The 25,862-nt window shown below is 39.8% G+C and overlaps 1 protein-coding gene across 1 annotated transcript; it reads right to left on the bottom strand.

The window, feature by feature from the left end:
* Nucleotides 1-12,734: 12,734 nt before the first annotated feature.
* On the bottom strand, nucleotides 12,735-23,197 carry b4galt7 (xylosylprotein beta 1,4-galactosyltransferase, polypeptide 7 (galactosyltransferase I)). Its single transcript, XM_033966574.2, has 6 exons — nucleotides 22,643-23,197; nucleotides 19,974-20,324; nucleotides 19,313-19,538; nucleotides 17,401-17,484; nucleotides 17,212-17,316; nucleotides 12,735-16,223 (listed from the first exon to the last, which is right to left on the bottom strand). The coding sequence occupies exons 1-6, from the start codon at nucleotides 22,693-22,695 to the stop codon at nucleotides 16,068-16,070; spliced, it is 975 nt and encodes a 324-aa protein (XP_033822465.1). The 5' UTR covers nucleotides 22,696-23,197; the 3' UTR covers nucleotides 12,735-16,067.
* Between the last annotated feature and the right edge of the window lie 2,665 nt (nucleotides 23,198-25,862).

Raw genomic sequence — 25,862 nt, 5'->3', positions numbered from 1 at the left:
TCATTTCAAGTAAACTGGACCACGGGACTCATGGACAATCAAAATACTCTCACTAAACAGGACCAAGGGAGGTGTTCAGGGCAGGTGCCCCAGGGAATACCCAGGACACGCTGGAGGATCTCTCGTCTGGCCTGGGAACGCCTTGGGGTCCCACTGGAGAAGCTGGAGGACATGTCCAGGGTGAAGGAAGACTGGGAGTCCCTGCTTAGATTGCTGCCCCTACAACCTTGCCCCGGATAAGCGGAAGAAAATGGATGGATAAACAGGACCAGTCAAGGATTGCATTACATTAAGAATCTGGACCTCTGAATCAGACTTGAACAAGGACCAAAGACCCAGAACAGAACAGAACCAAAGAACCATCTCCAGAACTGAACCAGTACCAAGGAACTTTCTCCAGAACTCAACCAGGACCAAAGAATAATATACAGAATGGAACCAGGACTAAATAAACTTTCTACAGAACTGGACCAAGACCATGGAAACTTCTCCAGAACTGAGCCAGGACCAAGGAATGGTCTACAGAACTGAATCAGGACCAAAGAACTTTCTCCAGAACTGAACTAGGACCAGAAAACGGTCTGCAGAATTGAACCAGGACCGAAGAACCTTCTTGAGAACTGAACCAGGACCAAGGAATGTGCTACAGAACTGAACCAGGACCAAGGAACCTTCTCCAGATTTCTGACCCGAGAGTGGGGAAAGCCAATTAATAAAATATTTGGTGTCGTCTAATGCAGTTTACTTAAATAATGGAGCATTTTCAAAGTTGCTTGGTTTATTTATTTGTGAACAGGATATTCATAAATAGGAAAAAATCTCTCAGAGATCCACAGCTCAGCAGGACTGCAGTCTGTCATATAAGTGTGATATATATGTGCAGAGTAGAACAATGGAGCTGTCTCCCCCAGAGCTGAGCAAGAACTAAACCAGGACTAAATCAGGATCAGGACTGAACTGGAACCAAAACAGTATTCAACATGGACTTGGCCAAGATGAAATCAGGACTGAACCAGGATTAGAACAGACAACAGCTATGGGACCAGACTGAAAAAAAACAAAAACAAAACAAAAAATGTGTTCCACTGGTCTATATCCTGTTTACCTAAAGAGTCCTCCTCCTTGTTGTCTGTCCTTGTTGTCTCCTCCTTGTTCTTCGAGTCCATACACCATCACCACACTCACGCATACACTTCAGCTAATGCACTAGAAAGCTATTGTTTTAGCCTGATTTGAACTGCCACTCTCCTCTGAGCTTGCGTATATTTCTGATAGAACTTGATGATGCATGTCCAGATGAGAAAGTTCCCTAGTGGAGCTTTATGCACAGACTGCAGTGGGTTTGCACAGTTTTGCTTGGTGTTGTTTGTCTCGAGCAGACTCGACAGCAGAAGGCCCCTCTGCATTCATGAATAAATTAGCGTAGCGTGGTTTTTAAAGAACAGTCTGTGGAACAATTAGAACTCATTAAGAAGAGACACACGGCCAAACGCTCGCAACGCCGCCAAGAGGACCAGAGCCACAGGCGGCCATGTTGGATCTGAACGGGACCTTTCTTCAATCAATTTCTTACACTCACAGAAGAAAAATGTAATAGTGGTTTAGGTGATAGTAGCAGTAATGAACTAATAGTAATGGTAGTAGCAGTAGTACTTGTATCAATACTTCTAACAGCAACAATGTGGAATAAGTATTATTGAATATTACTACTGCTACTAGTAATATTACTACATTACTACATTAACAAATATTTAAAGTACCCGCAGTGGACAGTAAGATGCAGGTGGATGTCACTGACAACATGTTAAAGACTTTACAAATGAGATGAAAACTTCACCGGAGACGCCCTAGTACTACTCTTACTAATTACATCACAAATCCTACTACCACTCCTTCTACTACTGCTACAACAGCTACAACTACTTCTATTACAGCTCCTCCTCTTACTACTACCACTATTACTACTATTACTACTACTATTACTACTATTACTACTACTACTACTACTACTACTACTACTACTACTACTACTACTACTACTACTACTACTACTACTACTACTACTACCACCACTATTACATAGTATTGCAACAAAACAGGAAATTACTGTGTCATAGAAGTTTTCTATTTATTAGGAACTTATTGGGTGCAGCAGTGTGGTAGCCACTAAGCTCCCAAAGTTCTCAGTAGAGAAGTAGAGTGGTCCTACGGTTGCTACAGATACTTTTACAATTACATCAACAAGTATAGGGTCTTTTTCTTATGGACCACAGTACCTGTGTTGTGGCACCCCCCTAGTGGCGACCCCCGGTACTTCCACCCCAAATGTCTTTAATTAACCCCTCATTAGTCAAAGTGTGAGATTATCCCTCCTTCATGGTTATAGTGACTGCAGTATTTTGTGTACTTTGTGCGTATTGTGCGTGTACTCTGTGTAGTTGTACTTGGAAGACTGGCTGAGTCCAGCTTGCCCTGAGGCGAGTGGAGTGTGAACACACTTCCTCCTCCGGTGTTCTATCGTTTTTGGAGAGAAAGTCTCCTTTTCTATTCCTGTGAGGAGCGGAAAGAGAGAGGAAGAAAGAGAGGGGGAGTGAGAGAGGGAGGGGGAGAAGAGAGGTGACTGTCCATCTGCCATCGAACAAAACTCATTCTCATTCAAATGTTTTGAATAGTATTAACAATGACAAGAATCAGAAGGGGTCGTGTCACAGCAGTATAACGTGATCTGATTGGCTGCACTCATGATGTTTTACAAAATGAGGATGTCATTTCAGATGGAGACAGAGACTGTGCAAAGAAGTGGAAGAGGTGGAGAAGTTAAATGAAGTTCATCGAGGCTAGCACTTATAGCAGCAAACTTAAAACCGAGTTCAATATTTGGAATTCCGACCTTAAGTATCATAGCAACCAAAGAGCCAATTGGGAGTGAGGCTGTTGAAGATAACGCCCCTTCCTGCCCACCCCACAGGTTTAGCAAGGAGTGCTTGATTTAAGGGCACAAAAGTGAAATAAAAACACCAGATCATGTAAAGAGGGTTAATATGAAAATTTTAAGACCAAAATGATGAGTCTGACAGCAGCAGTTACAGAGAGAGGGGCCACAGTTTTTCAATAGAACGTGAATTGTCAATGGAGCTGGAAGTGTGCACATCCTCACTTTCTATTTGGAATGCAGCGGCTAACAAGTTAGCTATGTCCATTTATATATACAGTCTATGGATGGAGGACTGGAGCCTATTATTTAGTCTCATTTTATGAAAGAAAAACCTAAAAAAAAAAACATAAATGCAGAAACCTGACATTTATTGTTAGAGATTGGGTCCATACAAAGGAGTCGGTTCGGTTTATTTATATAGCACATTTAAAACAACTATAAAACACCAAGATATAATTTCAAGTGAATTTATTGTAATGGTCATGAAATCAGATAGACTCATGAGAAGGAGCTGCAAGAAACACAAATGTTCAAATCATTTCATATTCTTGACATAAAGCTCAAGTCTCTTTAATCACAGTGGGAAGAGGAAACATAACTTTTACTCAAGTAAGAGTACCATTACTTCAATAAAAATATTTCTCAAGCAGGAGTAAAAGTGGTATCTGAAAACTACTCTAAGCATATTTCTTTAAAAAGTTATTAGATTAAAGGGGCAATATGTAACTTTTCTAGTGGGGCGTTAGCCACCTACTCATCTCCATGGAGAAGTTATTCCTTTTCTTGGAATGTTCCACAGTATGGCATTAAACTTATCTCTAAAGACCTCACCAGGTCAAGTAACATGTCAGATCTGTGGAAAGGCAACTCCGCTCATAGTAAGAATGAGTGTTATTAGAACATGTCAGTCCTGGAATATTTCATTAAATGTTTTATACACATTAAGTTTATAAATAGAAGATACCAATATGATGTAGTACTGTTGTAGTAACAGTAGTGGTAGTAACTGTGCAGTAGAAATAACTGTGGTTGTATTAGTAGTAAGCACACAGTGGTAGTACTGCAGGCATTTGAGCAATATTGGGTTACACAGCTGTCAGCTCTGGGCTTAGATCTGACACCAAGAGGAAGAAGACAGTACAAACAAACTTCACTCAACAAAGATTAGTAGTTCACACTACTACACAGAGTACACACTGAGTACTACACACTACCACAGACAGGTTCACAGCAGAATAACATTAGATGTTATTAGTAACAATACATTTAGCTAGAAAAATGACTTTCTTCCTGGAATTTGAAACTACGAGCACTACTACTGTAAACTATGAGTACTACTGTTATACTGCAATAAATACTTTATACTTCTAATACTTCAAATTCTACAGTCACTACTTTCATAAAAATAAAGGCACATTATGGAACTTTTTTGTCGAAAGTTCATCACCTGAATGTCTCCATGGAGATGTTATTGCTTTGCCTGAAATGTTCCACAGAATGGCATTAAATGTATCTCTTCTGGTTTTATATTCCTAAAATAATTACCTTTAAAACATACACTCTTACTTTTAGTGGACTCTCCTCAACACAGATCTGACTTGGTGGTGGTGTGACCTGCGTGTCTCCATGGACTCAAAGCATACTTTCTTTTATGTGGTGGTGGAAAGTATATTTATAACATACTGTATAAGCAGATCTTTTATGTATTTTTATACTTTTTTTTTTACTTCACTACATTTGAGAGAAGACCTGTACTTTCTACCCTACTACATTTTTACCTGGACTGAAAAGTAAGAAATACTTCTCATTAGGGATTTCCTGATCCATTACTCATATCGTTATAGGCCGATCCAGACATGGATGGGATTTATTGACTAGAGTCTCGTTCACACAGCTGCCTCTTCTAATGCTGCAGCAGAGCAGCTTAAACACAGACTGAGCACGCTCTGAAACAGCTAACACACGAGTCATGACAGAGATAGTATTTGTTTTACCTCTATGATGTCGTCACAGAGCCTTAAGAGTGAATACAAAACTTTGGACAAATTGGGCTGAGGAGCAGAGCTGAATGCACTAACTTGTTAATAAAGTGTAATGAGTCAAGCGGGTAGGTGGAAGAAGAGAGGCCGGCTGTCTTTGGGGAGACTGGTCAGGACCATCTCCCCGCTTGAGATGGGAAGAAGAGAATGGCTGAGTGATTTATCCTTTTACAGTCTCCCCCCATTAACTTGAAATGTTCCCTATAATCAAGAAGACGGCATAATCTCAACATTACAAAGAAATACAAGCAAATGTAGAATAGAGTGAAACAGTCTGAGCAGTGTGGTATACCACCCAGCACAAGGACCCAACCCATCTATTTAAATTTGTTATAAATAAATAAATATGACAAAACCTGTACATTCTATTATGGATGCACTTACTGTAGTTGAAAGCTAATGTGAGGCCTGAGTATCTTGGGTGCCTCAAACAGACAGACATATTCACATGAAGATAAACAGTGTATTGACACAAAGCACTATACTTCTGCTCCTGTCTGTCCTCTCCTCTGTTATTAAAGCCACTTCCTGAAACATTTTTATGAGGAATGTGTCCAAAAATGAGACGCTCTACCCGCTAAACTATTTTAAAGAGCCGGAGCTAAGTGAGAACTGCAGCTGCTGTTTAAACTGTAAGAGGTTGGAGGTTCAGTTCCCCTGCTCAAGTGCATGTTCTGTGGTTGTGCCTTTGGGCAAGACACTTCACACACTAAATCACAGTCAGTAAATAATATATTTTGTTCACTTACTGGTTTGTGATGGTTTCAGTCTGGTTTAATTTCCACTTTAGACCTGGTTTAGCCCAAGTTGTGGTTTAGATGTGACTTATATTTCGATGTGACAAGTATTTTTTTTGATGAAGTAACAATATTATAACATGAAGCTCAAAAGAGTCACTTTTGCATAATATAGAACCTTTAAGTCTGTCCTTTTCAATAACCTTTAGTATTTCAAAATATGATCATTCTGTAACAGTTTTAATTTATTTAAAAATATTCAAACTCTCTGAAACATAATTTATCTAAACCAGTGACTGTTTAACCTAATGTCGACCGCATCATAGGGAGTCTATGGAGCGTGAGGCACACCTAGGGTAAACGTGGTGACACACACGCACACACACAAACACCTGAACACCTGTGGTCGCCATGGTGATACAAGAGAGCAGGAGGCGGGGCTGGAGGGGCCTCAGGTGAGAACTGCGAGGAAGCAATGATGTGAGAGCAGGTATTTATGAGTCTTGATTCACTTGTCTTGATTTGCTGCAACCTATTCAAAGCTCATAACCTATTTCTTATTGAGACAGATGCATTGTGGGAGTTGTAGTCTGACCAGTGCTCTCCTCATGCCAGTATAAATCATCGTCTGGTGTGAGATTCCAGTGTGTGAGCTGTCAGACTGTTGTTGTTACTGGCCCCGGGCACTTCCTGTACCTGTCCTCGCTCAGGTGCGACAGGCCCCGCCCCCTCTGCACACTGCTCATTACCTGCACACACCTGGCCATTAGACATCCATTATCCCCGATTAGGACGCGCTTAAGCCCACAGTGTAAACAAGCCAGACAGACACCGCACCAAGATACCAAAGACAGGACTCAAGAGGGAGGAAAGAGAAAAGTTGACCCTATTTGCTGGTATTATGTCACCTTATTCCATTGTTCAAGGTCCTATATTACACAAAATTGACTCTTGTGAGTTTTAAGCCTTGTTATAATGCTGTTATCTCCTCAAAAACATACCTGGAGTTTAAAATGCTCTGTTCCACCTTGTGATGTCATGAAGTGGTAGTTTTCAAATTAACAGCTCCTTTTACCTTTAGTTCAACAGAGATTGGCAATTCCAGGGCTGAAATCATCAACATGATTCTCGTGAAGGTGTATGGAGTTTAAAAACACAATGGAGCACTTCCTGTATCACCACATGACATCACAAGGTGGAAGAGAGTGTTTTCTGTTTGAGAGAAGAACTCAGCCTAAATATGCAGGGTTTGTGTGTTAAACATGTTAAACAGGTGTGATTGTGATGAGGAAACAACATTATAACATAGATCAAATAGTGTAGAATGGGCTCTTTAAAGCAGGGATGTTATGTAAAATTGACTTTTTGGAGTTGTGTATCAATGTTATAATGTTCCCTCATCATTTCAGATGTCATCCATGCATGTTTGAGTAATTTAGTGATCTCTCCCAGGCCCTATTTGAACCCTCCGGTTAGCTGTAAGATTCTGTCCAATGCTCCGCCCGCAAGCCCACGTTACCCATGCTCCCACTCGACAATTCTCCACAAATATACAAAAACATGATACAAAGTGATATACTACAACTTCACAAACCTGATGCAATGTACAGTAGTTTCATTTGCTATCTAAATATGTTAATGTTAAGTGTAATACTACCTCTTTAAATTAAGCCATATATTTTAAAGGCATAATGTGTAACCTTCCTGCTTGTCTCCATTGAGATGTTATTGTTTTGTCTGAAATGTTCCAAAGTATGGCATTAAACTTTTATCTGCAATACAAGCAAGTGATGCCATGACTAAGGCAAGTTACAGGTCAGATCTGTGGAGTGGTGGCCCCACTCACAGTAAGAATGCATGTTTTCAAAGTATATTTGAGGATTAGAAACTTGTGTAATTGAGTAAATGCAAAACAGAACATTTAATGCCATACTGTGGAACATTTCCAGGCCCTACTGACTTGGCTCAGCGGTGGTTTTGTCCCAGACTGTCTGATCCTGTTTTTTTCAAGGTTTAGCCCTGGACCAATAACTTCAGTTCTGCTATAGTAGTTTAGGTACCATTTTTAGTCCTGGTTTACTCCTCGCTTGGTTCTAGTTTAGTCCTGGTTTAGTTACTTCAGTACTGTTTGTTAAGACCTTATTAAGACCTATGTTTAGACATAGTTTAGTCCTGGATTAGACCCGCTTTAGACTTATAGTAGTTCAGTCCTGGTCTAGACCTGGTTTAAACCTGGTTCAGACTTGGTTCAGACCTGGCTTAGACATGGCTCAGACTCGATTTAGTCCTGGTTTAGTCCTGGATTAGACCTGATTTAAACCTGGTTCAGACCTGGTTTAGAACGTGTTTAGACCTAGTTTATCTTAACTAATCCAGATGTAGACCTGGTTTAGTTCTGGTTAGACCGACACAGGTGTTCTTGAGGAGGAGGCTGTTACAGTGTATCTGACAGATGTCTTTACTGCACATGTGTAGAATAGACCAGATGCCTGTTCACTGATGTCAGAGTGGTTAGCCTGAGTGCGATGAGTGAGCGCTCAAAGTGACGGATACGCTGTGGTCTTTAAACGCCTCGTGCTGACAGAAGCTACGTTCAGGGACACTATGGAAGACAGTTTAGACACAAGACTACCACATGAGTACCTATGTGTGAAAGGACTGGATAATATCTACAAATATTTAGTCCTGTTTTTGTCGTGGTTTAGTCCTTGTTAAGTCCTGATTTAGGCCTAGTTTAGTACTGTTTTAGTCCTGGGTTAGTCCTGGTCTAGTCTTAGATCTGGTAGTCCTGCAGTAATAGTTTATCCCTGGTTTAGTCCTAGCTTATTCCTGGTTTAGTCCTGGTTTACCCCTGGTTTAGTCCTGGTTTATCACCGGTTTAGTCTTGGTTTGGTTCTGGTCTAGTCTTGGGTCAATTCAGGTATAATCTTTGTTATTGTTGAAATGATTAAACCCATAAGCACAGTATCTGTTTGCTAATGGGCCAGTGAACAGGTGTGTTTTGGTGCGTTCACCGTCTCTTGTCTCTCTAATGATCCCCCCGCGGTGCGTTCAAGGCCCTCCCCAGAGTCTGGACCTGAGACTGGGTGTAGGCCTGGTCCCACTGGAGTCATTAAGACATCATTACCTACAGTCCCCTGTCCCTGTACCCACAATCTTCCCAGAGAGCTGCACATGAATCATCCCTAAAGAAACGGTTTGGTCCAGAGCTTTAAGTCCTGGTTTAGTCCTGGTTTTGAGACCCAATTTAATCCTGGTTTTGTCCTCGATTAAAATCCAGTTTAGTCCTGGTTTAGGTTTATTTACTGCTTAGTCTTTAACAGTCCTGTTTGGCCCTGATTTTACTGTTGGTCTAGTTTAGTCCTGGTTTAGTCCCACTTAAGTCACCAGACTCTGGTGTTTGGTTTGGGTTGGCCCTAGTTTAGTCTTGGTTCAGTCCTTGTTTAGTCCTAATTTAGTTCTGTTTTTTCCTCCCCTGTTATATCTTGGTGTAGGTTTGGGTTGGTCTTGGTTTAGTCCTGGTTTAGTCCTGGTTTGGCCCTAGGAGCGTACTGGTTTAGTCGTGGTTTAGTTCTGGTTTAGTTCTGTTTTTTTTCATCTGTTATATGTTATGTAAGTTTGGGTTGGTCTTGGTTTAGTCCTGTTTCAGTTCCTAAAGCTTTTGTGTGAATGTGTCCTTAAAATATTCTGTAGAATGTTCAGACCAGGGCGATCCAAGCGTTTTGTTCACTGTGGGCCACATACCAAAACTTGTGGAGCAGAGGCCACATGGCACACTGGACAGTGAAGACAGTCCTTTAAACAGTTCCATTTGACGCAGGTTTGAGGCACTGCAGCTGTGATAAGGCCAGGAGCATGATTGATCTGCATCACAGCTTTGTGTTATTTCAGTTATGAGGGCAGACATTTTACAGAACTTGCAGCAGTGACACTAGGGTAGAAAATATTAATACAAAAAAAATGATTGGCATGTTTCTTTTCTTTTAATTATTTGAGAAAGCAGCGGGTTTATTCAGAAGCCAACATCCCCATCTAGTGTCTAAATGTAAAACAGCACCCTGCCTGGTTGAGTTATAGTGTTGGTGTAGCCCTGATTTTTTTTTTTTTTTTTATTATTTTTTTTTTTCCCCCAGAAGTGCTTCTCTGTGTTTTTAAAATCCATTCTTCTTCTGATCACTGTCACTGTGTTGTTAACATTACCTTTAATGTTTGCACCACATGTGTATATGTATTTAATTTAAAGGACCTGTGTGTAATATTATAATTTTATTTTTTTCAGTGCTGAACCCTAAAATGCTCCAGCACCTGCAGCCAATAATGAATTAGTTTCTCTGCAGCTGCAACTGTAAGAGCTACACCACAGACTCTATACAGTTCCTTTAAATGCACACTTAAAGCTACCATCTGTAATTAGCCTGACCACCCACCCATCCATCCATTTTCTTCCGCTTATCCGGGGCCGGGTCGCGGGGGCAGCAGTCTAAGCAGGGACTCCCAGACTTCCCTCACACCAGACACGTCCTCCAGCTCCACCGGTGGGACCCCAAGGCGTTCCCAGGCCAGCCGAGAGACATAGTCCCTCCAGCGTGTCCTGGGTCTTCCCCGGGGCGTCCTCCCGGTGGGACATGCCCAGAACACCTCTCTAGGGAGGCGTCCAGGAGGCATCCTGAGCAGATGCCCGAGCCACCTCAACTGGTTCCTCTCAACGTGTAGGAGCAGCGGCTCTACTCCGAGCTCCTCCCGTGTGACCGAGCTCCTCACCCTATCCCTAAGGGTGCGCCCGGCCACTCTGCGGAGGAAGCCCATTTCAGCCGCTTGTATCCGCGATCTTGTCCTTTCGGTCATTACCCAGAGCTCATGACCATAGGTGAGGGTAGGAACGTAGATTGACCGGTAAATCGAGAGCTTTGCCTTTGGGCTCAGCTCCTTCTTTACCACAACGGACCGATACAGCGACCGCATCACTGCAGACGCTGCACTGATCCGCCTGTCAATCTCCCGCTCCATCCTTCCCTCACTCGTGAACAAGACCCCGAGATTAGCCTGACCACCCTGGCCCTGTTATATTCTCACATATAACCACTAGAGGCCGCCTATGTTACTGCTGCCTGACAGTGTGCCACAGCTGGTGTTACATTTGTTCAATTACAGACTATCCTTATGCAAAAATCTTGAAGGCATTCTTACTGTAACCTGCCTATCTCTGTGGAAATACATGTGCTTAATGCCGTATTGTGGAAAGATTAAAACATGAATCTTGCAGGACATTAAAGACATTTAGTTCTGACTTAACCCATATATTTCCCCCTTCCCATCTCCTCGTGTGGATAATTGCTGGATGTCGCCTCTGGGAGCACATGGAGCTGTAAATGAAGTGTGGCCCCCTGGTGATCCCTGTGCAGAGTGTCATGTGTCTATTAATAGGCCTGACCTGACACCTTTAAACACCGGTGAAGAAGGTGCAAATGGAGCAAACCAAGAAACCAGTGCCTACTGTTCTACTGCTAACGTACGCACAGACTGCTAGCACGGCTAATGAGGGCTAATGGTAGAGTCCATAAACGTCAGACTAAAAGCATGTTGTCATTGTTATAATATAGGCCTAAATGATAAGAGCATATGAAAGCTTTTCCACAATGCATTTTAGCTGAATAGCACCTGTGTTTATCATTTAAAGGTTGGTAAATAAATTAGAGGTAGCAGCACCATGTTTAAAGCAGAATCTCTATATCTCTATCATCAATACACAAAATTCCTTCCAAAATGCAGAGACAATTTATGCACGTTTTTTTTTTTTTTTACATTTAAAGAGCCTGTATCCAATTTTCATGTATCTGAGCAAAATGTGTCTACAGGTATATTGCACAAGCAGCTCTTGAGATCAAAATAAGTCCAAAAAAGTGGCATTGGCAGTTGGTAGCATTACTGTAATTGCAAAACTCCCCTCTGGCCACTGAACTTAGTCATGGTTTTCCACAGGAAAACCAGGACTAAGCCCCACCTGTGGTTTTCCAGGTGGGGTGACAGTGGCTCAGTGGTTAGAGTGTTGGTCCCCCCAACCTGAAGGTTGGAGGATCGAGTCCCGCTCGGACCAAGTTCTGTCGTTTTGTCCTTAGGCAAGACACTTCACCCACATTGCCTAGTATGAAAGTGGTGTGTGCGTGGTGTGTGCGGGGCCGATGGCGCAGATTGGCAGCCTTGCTTCTGTCAGTCTCCCCAGGGCAGCTGTGGCTACAATAGTAGCTTACCATCACCAAGTGTGGAAATGAATGAATAATGACTATAGTGTAGTGCTTTGAGAGGCTTTGACAAGCCTGTAAAGTGCATTACAAGTGTAAGGCATTATTATTATTACATGCACTTATAAACTCATCATGGTGAATAATTATGATGTTCAGAATGCATAAGGTAAATCAGGACCACTGCAAACTGTTTAAAAATAAACTAGTTCTGTTTTTCACATTTTTTTGAATCAGGGACTGAGACTTTCAGACAATAATGATAAAGATAAAATAAAGATTATATAACTATTGTGTAACTTGGCCAAGCTTTGTCCTTGTTTACAGTACGATTGCTTTGTAAGTAATCCAAAGAAACCCGGGCTCCATTCACATATTAAAGGAGCTGTACCTGATTTTTTTTTTAAATATGAAAAACAGATTTCTTTCATTTTAAAGTTTGCTGTGATCCAAAGTTTTTCTTCATTCACCTTATGAATTCAGAGCATCCTAATGATTTACCTTAATGAGTTTTTAAGCACTTTTCACAGCTTGGAGTTCCACAGAGTGGAGTTTTGCTGTAACGGTAATGCTAACAACAATAAACATACAAACACATACTTTGACCTCAAGAGCTGCTTATACAATATATATGAACTGGGGCGAGACTCATTTTGCTCAGATACATGGAGAAAACTGTACTATATTATTTTTTATAACTTTAACTGTGATGCAACAATCTCTGTAGATGTGAAACATGAATTCAAAACTACATCTCTGTAATAACTTCAAAGCAGCAGACTTTAAAAAAACAAACTATCTTTTATTTCTTCTTGACCCGAAGCTCCAGCTGGTCTCATTTGGCTCAGTCCACACACACATTTGGTGACACTTTCTTAAATAAAAATCTATTCAAAATACAACTTAAACACAACAGAAAGTAAAATATCCCAATACTGGCATTTCATAAAATTTCCTACACACATTTTGAGTTTAAATTAAAAGCACAAATGGAGGTACTAGAATAGCTGCTTACTGCCCTCTTGTGGCTGGGGTTTGTATCTTTGGCCACATCTAATCAACTGTCTCATAACCGTTTTAGCGAACACTTACAAAGACAGCTTCAGTATGCCATTGAGAACATAAGACAGAAAGCTATGTAACATTTCTTCGCCTCTTGCTCATCTCCATGGTGATTTTATTGTTTGGCCTGGAACTTTTCACAGTACGGCATTTTACTAGCTAGCATTTGCTCGATTACAAGTGCTGTTGTTGCTAAAAAAAATACATTGAAAAACATACCAGACATGTAACTTGGTCTGGTGGTCACTTGCTTGTCTCCACGGAGATAGACAAGCTTAAGGCCATACTGCGGAACATTCCAGGCAATGCAATAACATCTCCATGGAGGCAAGCATGTATTAAGTAAAAGCTTGTTAAATTATGTTTCTTATATTATTTTCAAATCTGCAGATCTACTCAGAATTTGCTTGAAATTTGAGCTAAAGGTTTTAAAAAATGATGCTTGTTATAATGTGTATAATGCTAGTATGAATAAACACTTTTTACTCTTAAGTCTCACCTAGGGCTGCACGATATATCACAAAAAAAAATCAATATCGTAGTATTGGTTGTCGTGATAATCAATATCGCATGAAACTAAATATATCTTAACACAAGGTTCACTATTTTAGACCTGGGTTGGTATTGGTTTAGTTTCCATCTAGTTTTGACTTTTCTATAGTTTGACTAGTAACTAAAGGCATGGACATTTTTGGTTTTAATTTAACTGGTAAAAAAATACTTGAACTAAGAAAATGTGAAATGTAAAATGATCTACCAATGGAACAGGCCTTTTGTACTTAAAATAGTGAACTAACAGTTTAAATGTTCTTAATGAGGTCCTGGAAGTAAAATTCCCATTTATTTTTCCCGTAGGCTTTCCAAAAAAAGATAAAAGAAAAAAGTTTGAATGTCCAGGCCTAATCATCTATGGGGTAACTAATGATCACAAGACCTATCATTTATTTGTACTTAAAACTACCATGTTATGAATTTTTGTAGACACGTAACTGGTTAGTACATAGCTAATTAGCACGTAGCTAGATAGTGCATAGCTGATTAGCCTCTGCGATACCTCTGAACTCTTAATATTTGAATATTTCGAAAAGTCTATGGGGAAAAGAGAAAGGAAAATGAACTTCCAGAGCCAGAGTGGACTTGTTAGTGGGCGGGACTGTTGAGCTCCATAACTTTTTGCAGTGGATTGAATATTGCAGTATTTCTCATATCGTGCTGCCCTAGTCTCAACCAAAACTCCCACCATAAAATTGCACTCTTGAGAAGTAACTCCCTGCCTAAAATCCACCAGGAGTCGACAGCATTTTTGGCTTAGTAACACAAACTTTTACAAAAAATAAAATAATCTTAATCATTTTGTGTGAGAATGAGGAGCAAAACCAGATTATTGTCGCGTGGTTCAATGTCCAATGTTTACGTCACAAACATTTCAGAAAGTAAAAAGTTCCCATTTTACGCAAAATCGACTCTTGTGAGCTTTACACCATGTTATGACACCATTGTCTCCTCAAAAACATACCTCGAGTTGTGTTTTGTTTCATCCACATGTTTGAGTAACCTTTCATTATTATTCTTTCTACATCTCGAAGATCAAAATCCTCTGTTTCACCGTGTGATGTAATTTCAAGTTAACATGTCCTTTTACCTTTAGTTCAAGTCAATTCCAGGGCTGAAATGATCAAAATGGTTCTAGTGAAGGTGTACCATGGAGCACTTCCTGTATTACCACATGACATCACAAGGTGGAACAGAGTATTTTAGTCTGAGCAAATAACTCAGCCTAAATATGCAGGGTTTATGTGTTAAACATGTGTGAATGAAACAAAAAACAACTCCAGGTCTGTTTTTGAGGAAGAAACATAACATAGATCAGAAAATTGCATAATATGGGCCCTTTAACACATACTTAAATGATCTTTCCCATAATGTCCAGTAGTTTAAACCAGTAAGAAATGCAGTTGTTCAAATTCAAAACCCAGTGAACTTGCATCTTTTGTCCTGGTTGCATTTCAGACACTTAAATCCAAAATGGCCACTTGGTGATGCTCAGGTGTGCAGTGGGATCAACATAGTCCATGCTTGTTGTCCATCATTGTAGACTTTTTTACCCACAAATCATTGCATTTGTAGTCCATTCTGGTTGTAGTCTTTTGTGGACATTCTGTAGTACATTTTTCTGTAGTTGCATTGTTCTTAGATGCTTCCCAGAATGCACCAGGGCTGTGGCAGAGAGTAGTACAACCCTACAGCGCACAACAAAGTGGACATAGCGCCATCTTGTGACAGTAGGATAAGGCTCATTCGTATAGTAACAGGTCTAATAGTTTTTACATTGATTTCTTCTCTCTGGTTAAAGTTCTACTAAATGTGCATATGGCAAATAACTATAGGGACAAGTCCATAGACAAGGAGCTGCTCAATTAGAAATAAAATAAAAAATTATATAAAATCAAGATTAGAATTATTTGGAAAATTATTATTTCAATTATGACTCAAAGAAAAGCTTTGTAGTATTAAAAAAAAAAAAAAAAAACTTTACAGGAAGATAGGCTTATTATAATTACTAGTAATGTTTTGTATATTATTTCAAAACACAATTTAATCTTTTTCTCAATTAAATTTTTTCTAAATTGATTTGAGAATCATTTGTAACTAGTCACATTTAATTAAGCACACAACCCTATAGACAATTAACAAGCTACTCCACATGACACAATGGCACAGTTGGTAAAGTATGCCCTCTAAACATGAGGTTGCCAGTTCCAATCTTGCCTAAAATAGTTGTTGTATCCCTGAGTATGAGATTTTACTGCTATTGTGCAGTCAAAGTCAAATTGACTAAATTAATTAATTAAGATTATGAAAGTAACTGCAGCTCCCCATTTATTTTCATATGGAAGGGGTAAAACCTACAGTCACAAGATGGCCACCGTACTGTAGGTGACCACTGGAAAGTCCCCTCTTGTTTCTCTTCTCTGCTCTGTACCCTTAGCAGTTCCATCCTATGCACCAGGCTGAGATCTGTGAAATTTACTCAAAATGCCAAGTGTAGGTGACACTATCCCAGAATGCACCAGGGCGTGTGCTCCTGGTCACAATCCAGTTTGGTGTTTATGATCGTACACGGGGCTCCATTTATGGTAATTTCCTGTCGGGACTCCACAGAGTACATGAGGTTAGAAAGTCCGCCGTCTGGGTCCACCTTAAACTGCTCCTGGACACAAAAAGGTGATATTTTATGTACTAGTTATATATGAAAAGTATTTCTACTTTGCATTATGCTATGGCATAATGTTCAGCAGCTACCGTGGTGATGCAATGTACACATTAGCAAACAATACCCAAAATGTTTTAAGATCTGTCTTAAAGAGCTATCTAGATCTATCTGAAAATGCAAGAAAAAAATACAAAATGGATTTAAACATTTTCAGGAGCCTGTGATCAATACGAGTGTCCATGGTCCAGTTTAGGTGAATGATTTTCAAGAAAAAGGTGAGAGTGACTAACTGAAAAAACATTGGCTAATGATAGGATAGCTAGCTTGTGACTGTAATTTTAGGTTGACAGACTTGTTTAACAGCAAAAATCAGTTTAACTGTTGTTTTTACAGCTAAACCAGCTCTTTCTGGTCAGATTGAGTTAAATTAAAGGTCAGATTAAAATTGAAATTTGAGTAACAGAACTTCAGACAGAGCAGTGCCTATAGTTATGTTACGCTATAGGGATTGTGCAATGTTGTGATGTCATGTGAACACTGCCTGTTTTTTAGCTTTAGCATGACCATTTGGAAAAAGTCAAATATCATTATAAAAGATATAGGGCTCTATTTTACACAGTAGCATGGACAACATAATTTCCTGGCAGATAGTGGCGCGTTCAGCTCTAAACAAGGACTGTGCCGTGCCCAAATATCAGGAATGGAGCAAACTGAGGGGGTGGTGTGGTGCTTTCAATGGATTAACAGAATCATTAAAATAAGTATAGCTTAGACTAGCCAAGCCCATCTAGTGCACTGCAAAACATAATGAGTAACCTCGTTGAGGGAACTATGTTTTAACATGGTAAAAAGCTAAAAAAAACCGACTAATTTTGCATAATACCCGCTCTTTAAGCATTATTTGCAGTGGCCTTAACAATTATTTCAGACTGCAGTATTATAACGTTATGAAAGATTCTTTGTCCCATGTTGGTTTAGCTTGTACCTGTTTCTGTGCTGCCACTCTCTTCTGGTCCCTCTTCCTCCAGGCCGGATCGTGGATGTGCTGAAACGTCTTGTACCCTGTGTTGATCCCAGTTGGACGGTACAACTAAAGGAATATATGATGAGATTTCTTTTAGAGACACACAAACTTAAGAAATATGTTTGTGAAATGAAATTTTATTTGTGCTACCTGCAGCTCAGCTTTCTTCAGACGCCTGTAAAACTCATCATCCTCTCGCCCCCAGCCCCAGAAGCGGTTGGACATGCCATTACACTGAAACAGACAAAACAAGAAATCTGTGATTAGGCCTGTCTCAATAAAGACAATATATATATATCAACGTTATGTATGTAATGTAATATATGATTTCTTTACACTGGTGGGAACATTTTGGGTTATTTTTGTGTACTGTGTTGAGATTAGAGCTGTGGAGTTTTGAATTATGAACTTCTATGACTCATTATAGACACAAACTAACTACTTAAGTGTTGCATTCTGTCATGTATTTATTGCAGTTTTTTTTTTTTTATCAATACTGTACTTTTAGAATACTTTTAGAGGGATAATTCTGCTTTATGGCTTTGTTATTGTTTGTCATCTATATTTACTTCTACAATATCACACTTCTCACACATTATCATTTGTTGCAGTATATCTCATCAGTATCAGTATATCTCTGTAGCAATATATCTTTAAAATGTGTGATCGTAACAGGCCTGGTGACAATGAGCTGAAAGAATTAAAGTTTCAAGGATTACACTGGTTAACCACTGACCGACCCAGCACTAAGCCCAGTGCAATACTTTTCTAGTATGTGGACTCACTGGTGTCTGAGCCTCTACAGAAAAGGATGTTGCAGTTTATTTGTCTTGTTTTTATGCAAAATATTATGTACATGTTTTTAGTGGGAGGGGACTAGCCATGGAGGAAACCTGGGAGTTTGTGGCTCAGTGGTTCAGAGAGTCAACCCGAAGGCCAATGGATCCCAGGACCTTTACATACTAGGCCTGTCGAATAACACATTTTGAATATATTGTTACAGAGAAATACTGTGATAAACGCTAATATAGAAATGACTTTGTGCCACTGGCAAAATAAAACTAAGCAGGATAATCCCAGCAAACCAATTTTAAATAGAGAGTATCATTACGTGGCATGAGCTCCAAAAGTATTTAAAAAAAAAAAAAAAAAAAAGCAGAATGAAGCAATAATTACCCCAAATCTCCCACTAGTATACTAGTATATGCCCAGGGATCACTATGGAACATACCTTCACAACTGAGGGGTTACACAGATATAAGGCCACATGGGAATATAAAAGAAAGTACTACCATTTAATGCTGAAAATCAGATTCTATTGTCTAAATGTGAGTGCTTTTATATAATCATTGTGGGATCAAAATCGGTGTTGAGTATCAAGTCTATTCCTCAAAATCGAATTTGACAATTTAGTATCGTCGAAAATGTACCCTCAAACTTTGCTGCATCAGAACCATAGACTGTATAAAGAAGTCGATTAAGTATGTGTCACATATAGTCAAATGAAGCTTGTCGAGGCTAGAAGTTATAGGGGCCAATATGGAGCAAAGTTCCATATCTGGAATTCCAACGGCGAATATCATAACAACCAAAGAGTCAATCAGGAGCGAGGCTGTTGAAGAACGCCCCTTTACACCTACAGCTCCAGGGGGCTTAACAACATTATGAATCAAACCTGTTGCTAACAGTAACGGGAGCAGTCTCAGGGAAAGAAGGTGCCTGATTTTTCTGTTATTAATGTTGATATATTGATTTACAGACAAAATAGCAAAATTAAAACACCAGGATCATGTAGACGGGCTAATATGAACATTTTAAGACCAAAATGACGAGCCTGACAACAGCAGTTACAGAATGAGTGGGTGATGGTCTGTCAGTGTGATGTGAAATGGAGCCAGAGTCGACGGAGTCGGAAGCGCACCCGTGCTCACTTCCTATTTGGAACATGGCGGTTAGCGGGTTAGCCATGTCCTTTAGTATATACAGTTTATGTTCAAAACTAGTAATCGCATCATTGTACCACAGCAGATACATGAGCAGTAGTAGTCTTGGCAGTATTCACCATCTTGTAGTGCTTCTTGGTGAGCAGTAGAATCCCTCCCACGTAGGTCTTGTAATGGTAAAGCGGATGCAGCTCAGGTGAAGCTACGTGGAAGGGCCCGTCGGCGGGGAAACCGTAGTCCAGGGCATCGTTGAGGGGCAGCAGATCCACATCGTGCATGGCCAAGTAGTCTGTGTCATTACCACTCTCCAGGTAACCCACGTTTATCAGGGAGGCGCGGTTAAACCTTTGGGCAAGAACATACCATTTTAGGCCTGGCTACTTCAGGTCTGGTTTGGTTCAGTCCCTCTCCTCACCTGTGGTAGTTATTTGGTCTATCAGTGCTTTAGACCTGGTTCAGTGCTACTTTAGTCCCGGTCCAGTCCCGGTCCAGTCCCGGTCCAGTCCCGGTCCAGTCCCGGTCCAGTCCCGGTCCAGTTCCGGTCCAGTCCCGGTCCAGTCCCGGTCCAGTCCCGGTCCAGTCCCGGTCTTCACTTGTAGTGGTCAATCTCAAGCCCTGCTCAAGCCCTGCTCAAGCCCTGCTCAAGCCCTGCTCAAGCCCTGGTCCAGTCCTCCTCCAGTCCTCCTCCAGTCCTCCTCCAGTCCTCCTCCAGTCCTCCTCCAGTCCTCCTCCAGTCCTCCTCCAGTCCTCCTCCAGTCCTCCTCCAGTTCTGTTTCTCACCTGTAGTGGTCTATCTGGTTGATGATGAGTATCTTGTGTCTGATCTTCTTCTTGTTGAGGAAGCTGTGCATGAAGGGCACAAAGACCAGGAGCTCCTCAAACCTCTCCCTGAAGGGCACCACCAGGGCCAGTTTGTGCGGGCCCCAGCTGCTCGGGTCAGGCTCCAGGCTCTGGTCCCTCTTTGAGCCCTGGACCGGGGGGGGACAGGGGGCTGAGGAGCGCTGGGATGAGGACATGTCTCCAGAACAGGAAAGCTGCAGCCACAGGAGAGGCACCAGAACCAGCACCATGCACAGGCCGAAGAGCTGGAAGACACTACAGCGAGAGCAACGCCACATACTCCACGGGAACCTGAGGGACCAGAGGACAAGAGAGGGAGATCTGGTTTAGTCCTGGTTTAGTCTTGGTTCATTCATTTCTGCCTGTAGATAACCAACCATAATGTAGGAAAAAATGCTGCAGGTAGCCTTGGTCTAGCCTTGGTCTAGCCTTGGTCTAGCCTTGGTCTAGCCTTGGTCTAGCCTTGGTCTAGCCTTGGTCTAGCCTTGGTCTAGCCTTGGTCTAGCCTTGGTCTAGCCTTGGTCTAGCCTTGGTCTAGCCTTGGTCCAGTCCCGGTCTAGTCCCAGTCTAGTCCAGGATTAGTTCTGAATTTAGTCTCAGTTTAGTCTTAATTTTAATGTGGCTTTATGTGCAAGTGTGAACGTACCCAGTCCTGGCCTGGCCTAGTCCCGGCCTAGTTCTGGCCTGGCCTAGTCCCGGCCCGGCCTAGTTCCGGCCTAGCTACGGTCCTGGCCTAGCCCTGGCCTAAGATTTGGTTTAGTCCTGACCTCAGGCTTGGTTTAGTCCTGACCTCAGGCTTGGTTTAGTCCTGATCAAGTCATGTTTGTTAAATGAATTCTCATGTTCAAGCCTAAGAGGCAACTGCTGTTGTGATTTTGGGCTTTACAAAAATTAATTGAATTAAAAATGAATTGAAATAAAAATGAATTGAATTAATCCTGGTAAACCAAAGTCTAGTCTCGTTTTAATTCTATTTTTTTTCTCTCCATGGATTTAATGTGGAGATCTCCTGGTTTGTCCTGGTTCAGTCCTGGTTTTTGTCTTCTTACTCCTTGTTTAGTCCTAGGTTAATTCTAGACTTGAACTGATTTCAGTTCTTGGTTTTGACTTGGCTCGTGGCTTGTGGCTTCAGCCTTAACTGATAAACTTGAGGCTGGTATGAACTGGAGTTTGTTAAGAATGCTGTGATATAGAAGTGAGGATTGTGCAAGCTTATTTCAAGGTTAGAGCAAGAGTTTATTGCAAACTAGTGAAGATAACTGGCATCAAAACACACCAGATTAATCTACTTACTACAAGGCCACTAGATTAAGCAAGGCATTTCCAGCCTGGCGGGTAAAGATGAGTCAGAAACAACTCAGTAAATATTATACATTCATACAGTTTTCAAGTCTTGACTTGAACAAGAAAAACAAAAAGTAAGTCCAATTATTTCTGTTACACAAAAAGCATTTCCACATACCATTCATTTAAGTCAAAGTTCAAATTCTTAATCAGGGTACAATAAGCTATATATCGTCAAAGTTTGATTCTTAAATCCTTTAAAAGGTACATTAATATATTTTCTGTTGGAGAGTTCCTCACCTGCTTTCCTTCATGAAGATGTTATCTCTTTACGTGGAATGTTCAACAGTATGGCATTATGAATGGGAGACTACTGATAATACCACATGCCACAGGGGCGAAGTAGAGGCACTTGTGCATACAAACTTTGTGTACTTGCAAGACACACTCACATTGCCTAGTATGAACGTGTGAGTGGCCAGTGGTGCTGATAGGCAACCTTGCTTCTGTCAGTCTGCCCCAAGGCAGCTGTAGCAACAATAGTAACTCACCACCAAGTGTGGAGTAAATAATTAAAGGAACTATATGCAGCTGTGCTTTTACACTTTTAGTGCAATACTAAGTATTAAAGTCACAACTGGACCAGTGTTGCCAGTGCCTTAACCCACACACACAAGCTTTTCTCATTCTCAATATATCGACAGGCCATGCCTCAGGTGAAAGCTCAGAAACAGGTGTTGGGATTTATTCATATGAAAGAGAGTCCTTTTAGATTGAAACCAACCAGCTTTTAGCTTTGACACTGGCAACCCAGGCTCATTCTGCTTTCTGATTGGATAATACTCCAAACCAAAACACCAAAGTATAACATGCAACTTGGCCATCACACATTTATGGAATTTGAAATGAAAATCTGCATATAATTCCTTTAATGCGTTTTTTTGTGAATAGGAGAAGTGATGTTTGAGTACATTTTTGAGTAATCAAAACACCTATAATTAAATAAATGTAAGACAGATACATTTAATGCTATACTGTGGAACAAAGACCAGAACAGTCACATCGTACACTTTTAAGATTTGCTTCGGAGCCACACATTTTCATGCACTTTCATTTTCCATTCCAATTTGTTTTACTGTTCATTTTACTCACTTTTTGTCCATTCTTGACCTTTCACTCCTTCAAAGACCAACAATGAGAATAAAGTTACACACGTTCATACAGCTAACAGCAAAGGCAAACACATAAAGTAGTGACACTTTGAAACTAAACTAAAAATAATAATAAAAAAACAAACAAAAAAACAAAACACCCCTCAGTCTCACCTTTTCTCCTCTTTGAAATACAGCACTGGCTTTCTTCTGGACGAATACATCATCTTTATGAGAGCAGATGGGTGCGGAACAGTCTAGGCGTAGTTCTTTTACGTTTCAAAGGCATTTAAAAGTGCCTAATTGGCCATGATTAAATATATATTTTCACAAATATAACCTCCCTGCTAACGTAACCCACACATTACAACACCAATACGTCTGAGGTCCATTTTAGGGTTTTAAATATCCAACAAAAGGTTAAAATCCACGTTCGAAGCCATTTGGATGTCCATTCGATGAGCTCCTCTTGGCTACTGTACACGTAGCATGGAGCCGTGAGAAAGATGCTCAGGTCCACCTAAAAACACACTATTTGCGAGATCTAACTTAACGTTTTACGATGACATCTTGCTATGCTATACCTCTGCTACCGCTGCTGTTATGTCGTTGTCAAATTAGTATAATAACAAAAGAAATAAACAAAAAATAGACGCATTTGATAGTAAAAAATCAGAACACAAGCCGATTGTAAAGCGGTCCGACGGCGAAATAGAGCCGGCTGGCAATGTTATTAACAGTGAACGTTCCTCCTTTCTATTTTGTTAGTCTCTTTTTATTCACGCGTATCAGTTAAAATTAAAATTATAATTTACATATTTTTTTGCTGATGTATTCACTTGTGCTGTTATGCATGGAAGCTGTTTACAACTCAAAATAAGAAACAATTAGTGGGCTGCTTGTATCCTATGGCAGTTATTTACTCGTAATTAAAAGAAAAAAAAAAAGTTATACTATGCTATTACATTCACACTATAAGTAAATAATTTGTTCAAAGTAAAAAAAAAATAAAATAAAAAAAATTTAGAAGAAGAAGAAAAAAACAAACAAACAAAAAAACTTTTCCACGAGAACCGGAAGTAGCTCCATGGCGGAATAGGTTTCTTCCGGTGCGTGTTCGTGCAGCGCCACAAAGTATAGCTGAGACTGAAAACAGAACTTATTGTAGTGTTTGAGGAAAAAAAGAAAAGTACAAAAAACAGGAAATAGAAAATGGAATACCATATCATAAACACTGAACTTTTTTTTTTGGACAGATTAAACCTTGATTTAATTAAATAAAGGTGTTGTCAACTATCTTTACTAGTCAAATCATAATTATTTTGTAATTTAACCAAAATTTGGCCCTTGTTAATATTATGATTGCTAGGTCACAGAATTAGAATTACCTCTGCTGCCTGTGTCCAAACAGGAAGTAAAATATTCTGTTAATTATGTTGTAGTATTAGTAAGAATGAAACAGCTACTGTAAAATACTAGAGCTTCGGGTCGAATGTCAAAAACTTGACTACAAACATAATGTAAAATATCAACTCTACATCTGTCACACTATGTTATCTAGGGTTGGAAAAGTATCGGAAATAAGATACTAAGCAATGCTAAAACTAGTATCAAACCTAGATACTCATTTGAGCAAGTATTGATACTGCAGGACAAAATTTGAACTTTCAGTTTTCATATGCATTTGAGGTTTATCAGAAGTAACGTATTTTCCGGACTAAAGAAGGTGTCACTTTAGAAGCGACACCGAGGATTAACTTGTTTTTTATGCTTTAGTTTTCTGATTAACTGTTATATCTTATGTTAACATACCAGACACATATTCACTTCATTGTCTGTGTCATGTTAGCATGCTGTACTGCTGTTCAGCCTGTTGTTCTCTATTTTATTATTATTATAACTTGCTTTTAAAGATAAAATGCCTGTTTTTGGTCTCGCATTTTGTAAAATTTCACAATTTTGTGTTGAATAGTATTATTATTTTATTAAACTAACATTTTTTATCTTCCTCGTGGTATCAAGTATTGAGTCAATTCCTTGAGGTTGAACTCGAGGTTGACATTTTACTATTGTCATTGTTAAGACTAATAGTGTCAGAATACTTTTGAATGAACACAATATAAAACATTTAGCATCTTTAAATCTATATTGTTTTAATATTATTAACATTAGAATAATTTAAAATTCTGAGATACAACAACACAGTCCTCAGCTCTATATAAATTCTCTATCAAATATGGGTTGCTATTTTAGTTGCAACAGCTAATTAAAACAGGTGTGTTAATGTTGTCACAATACTAAACTTATAAACTTAAACCTTGCACATGATAATTTACACTATTATTTATTTGATTATATTTTTATATGCTCTCTTTATTTATCATTTATCTATTTTATACCTAATTTTCTCTATACTTTGTCACCCAGTGTGGTCAGCAGAGTAAGAATTTCATTGTATAGGGAAACGTTTTTCTTACTGTTCCTATGACAATAAAAGCTTTGAATCTTTGAATATTAAAATTTCAAGCTTGATTTTGATACAAAGGAATAGACTTGATACTCCAAATCGATTCTGATACCGTGATAATAAAAAAACACTTTTTTTCAGACAACAGAATGTGATTTTCAACATTAAATGGTAGTACTTTCTTTTATATTTCCACATGGCCTTATATCTGTGTAATCCCTCAGTGTCCAGGTAGGTTCCATAGTCGTCCATGGGTGTGTACTAGTCTATGTGTCTTATACTTGTGAGGATACAGCTCAAGATCATTATAAAGATATTCAGGTAAGGTTGATTTCTGTCCTGTGAATGTGACTTTTTTAGTATCAATACCTGTTCAAATGAGTAGCTAATAGATTAGCATCTGATTTGCTGATACTTTTGATAACCCTAGTCTGTGTATATTATATATTTTTTGTTCTGTTTTTATAGATAAATATGATGAATACGTGGAATACATGAACCAGTTGACGGTCAATCAGAAGAGAGTAGCTTTGTCATCCATCATTTATCTCTGCTACTGTGCTTCAGATGAGCAGATCCAGTATTACACCCAGTTCCCCTCGGAGGGCGAATTCCAGAGGTTTTGGAAGTCCATTGCACTGTCTGCGTCTCGACTCTTGGATTGGACAGAAGCACAGGAGAGAGGGATAGAAGCCTTCCCTGAGCCCAACTCAGAACATCCCTCTAATCGATGAGTTTTTAATGTACTTGGCTTATTGCTGAGATGTTTAAAGTGAGTGTAGCTACAGTCTGCAGAGCTATTGTCACTTGGGCTAGCTACTGTACCTGTTCATAGTTCTATCCTCCATTAAAATATGGATTAGTTGAGCGAAAGTAAAAAAAAGAGCATGCCTCCGAAATTCCCACAGCTTTCTCCAAACATGCGTG

This window comes from Periophthalmus magnuspinnatus, chromosome 5 (assembly GCF_009829125.3).
Source record: "Periophthalmus magnuspinnatus isolate fPerMag1 chromosome 5, fPerMag1.2.pri, whole genome shotgun sequence".
NCBI lineage: Eukaryota > Metazoa > Chordata > Actinopteri > Gobiiformes > Gobiidae > Periophthalmus > Periophthalmus magnuspinnatus.
The sequence above is the reverse complement of the archived record's forward strand: the minus strand, read 5'-3'. Positions and strand labels throughout refer to the sequence as shown.

What these genes read in the sequence shown, in the direction of transcription:
- b4galt7 (XM_033966574.2), bottom strand. Translation starts at nt 22,695, where the DNA reads ATGATGTATTCGTCCAGAAGAAAGCCAGTGCTGTATTTCAAAGAGGAG. An exon ending in AACCAGATAGACCACTACAG is followed by an intron (nt 19,539 to 19,973) that starts GTGAGAAACAGA and finishes TCTTGCCCAAAG; the next exon opens with GTTTAACCGCGCCTCCCTGA. An exon ending in GAGTGGCAGCACAGAAACAG is followed by an intron (nt 16,224 to 17,211) that starts GTACAAGCTAAA and finishes TTTTGTGTCCAG; the next exon opens with GAGCAGTTTAAGGTGGACCC.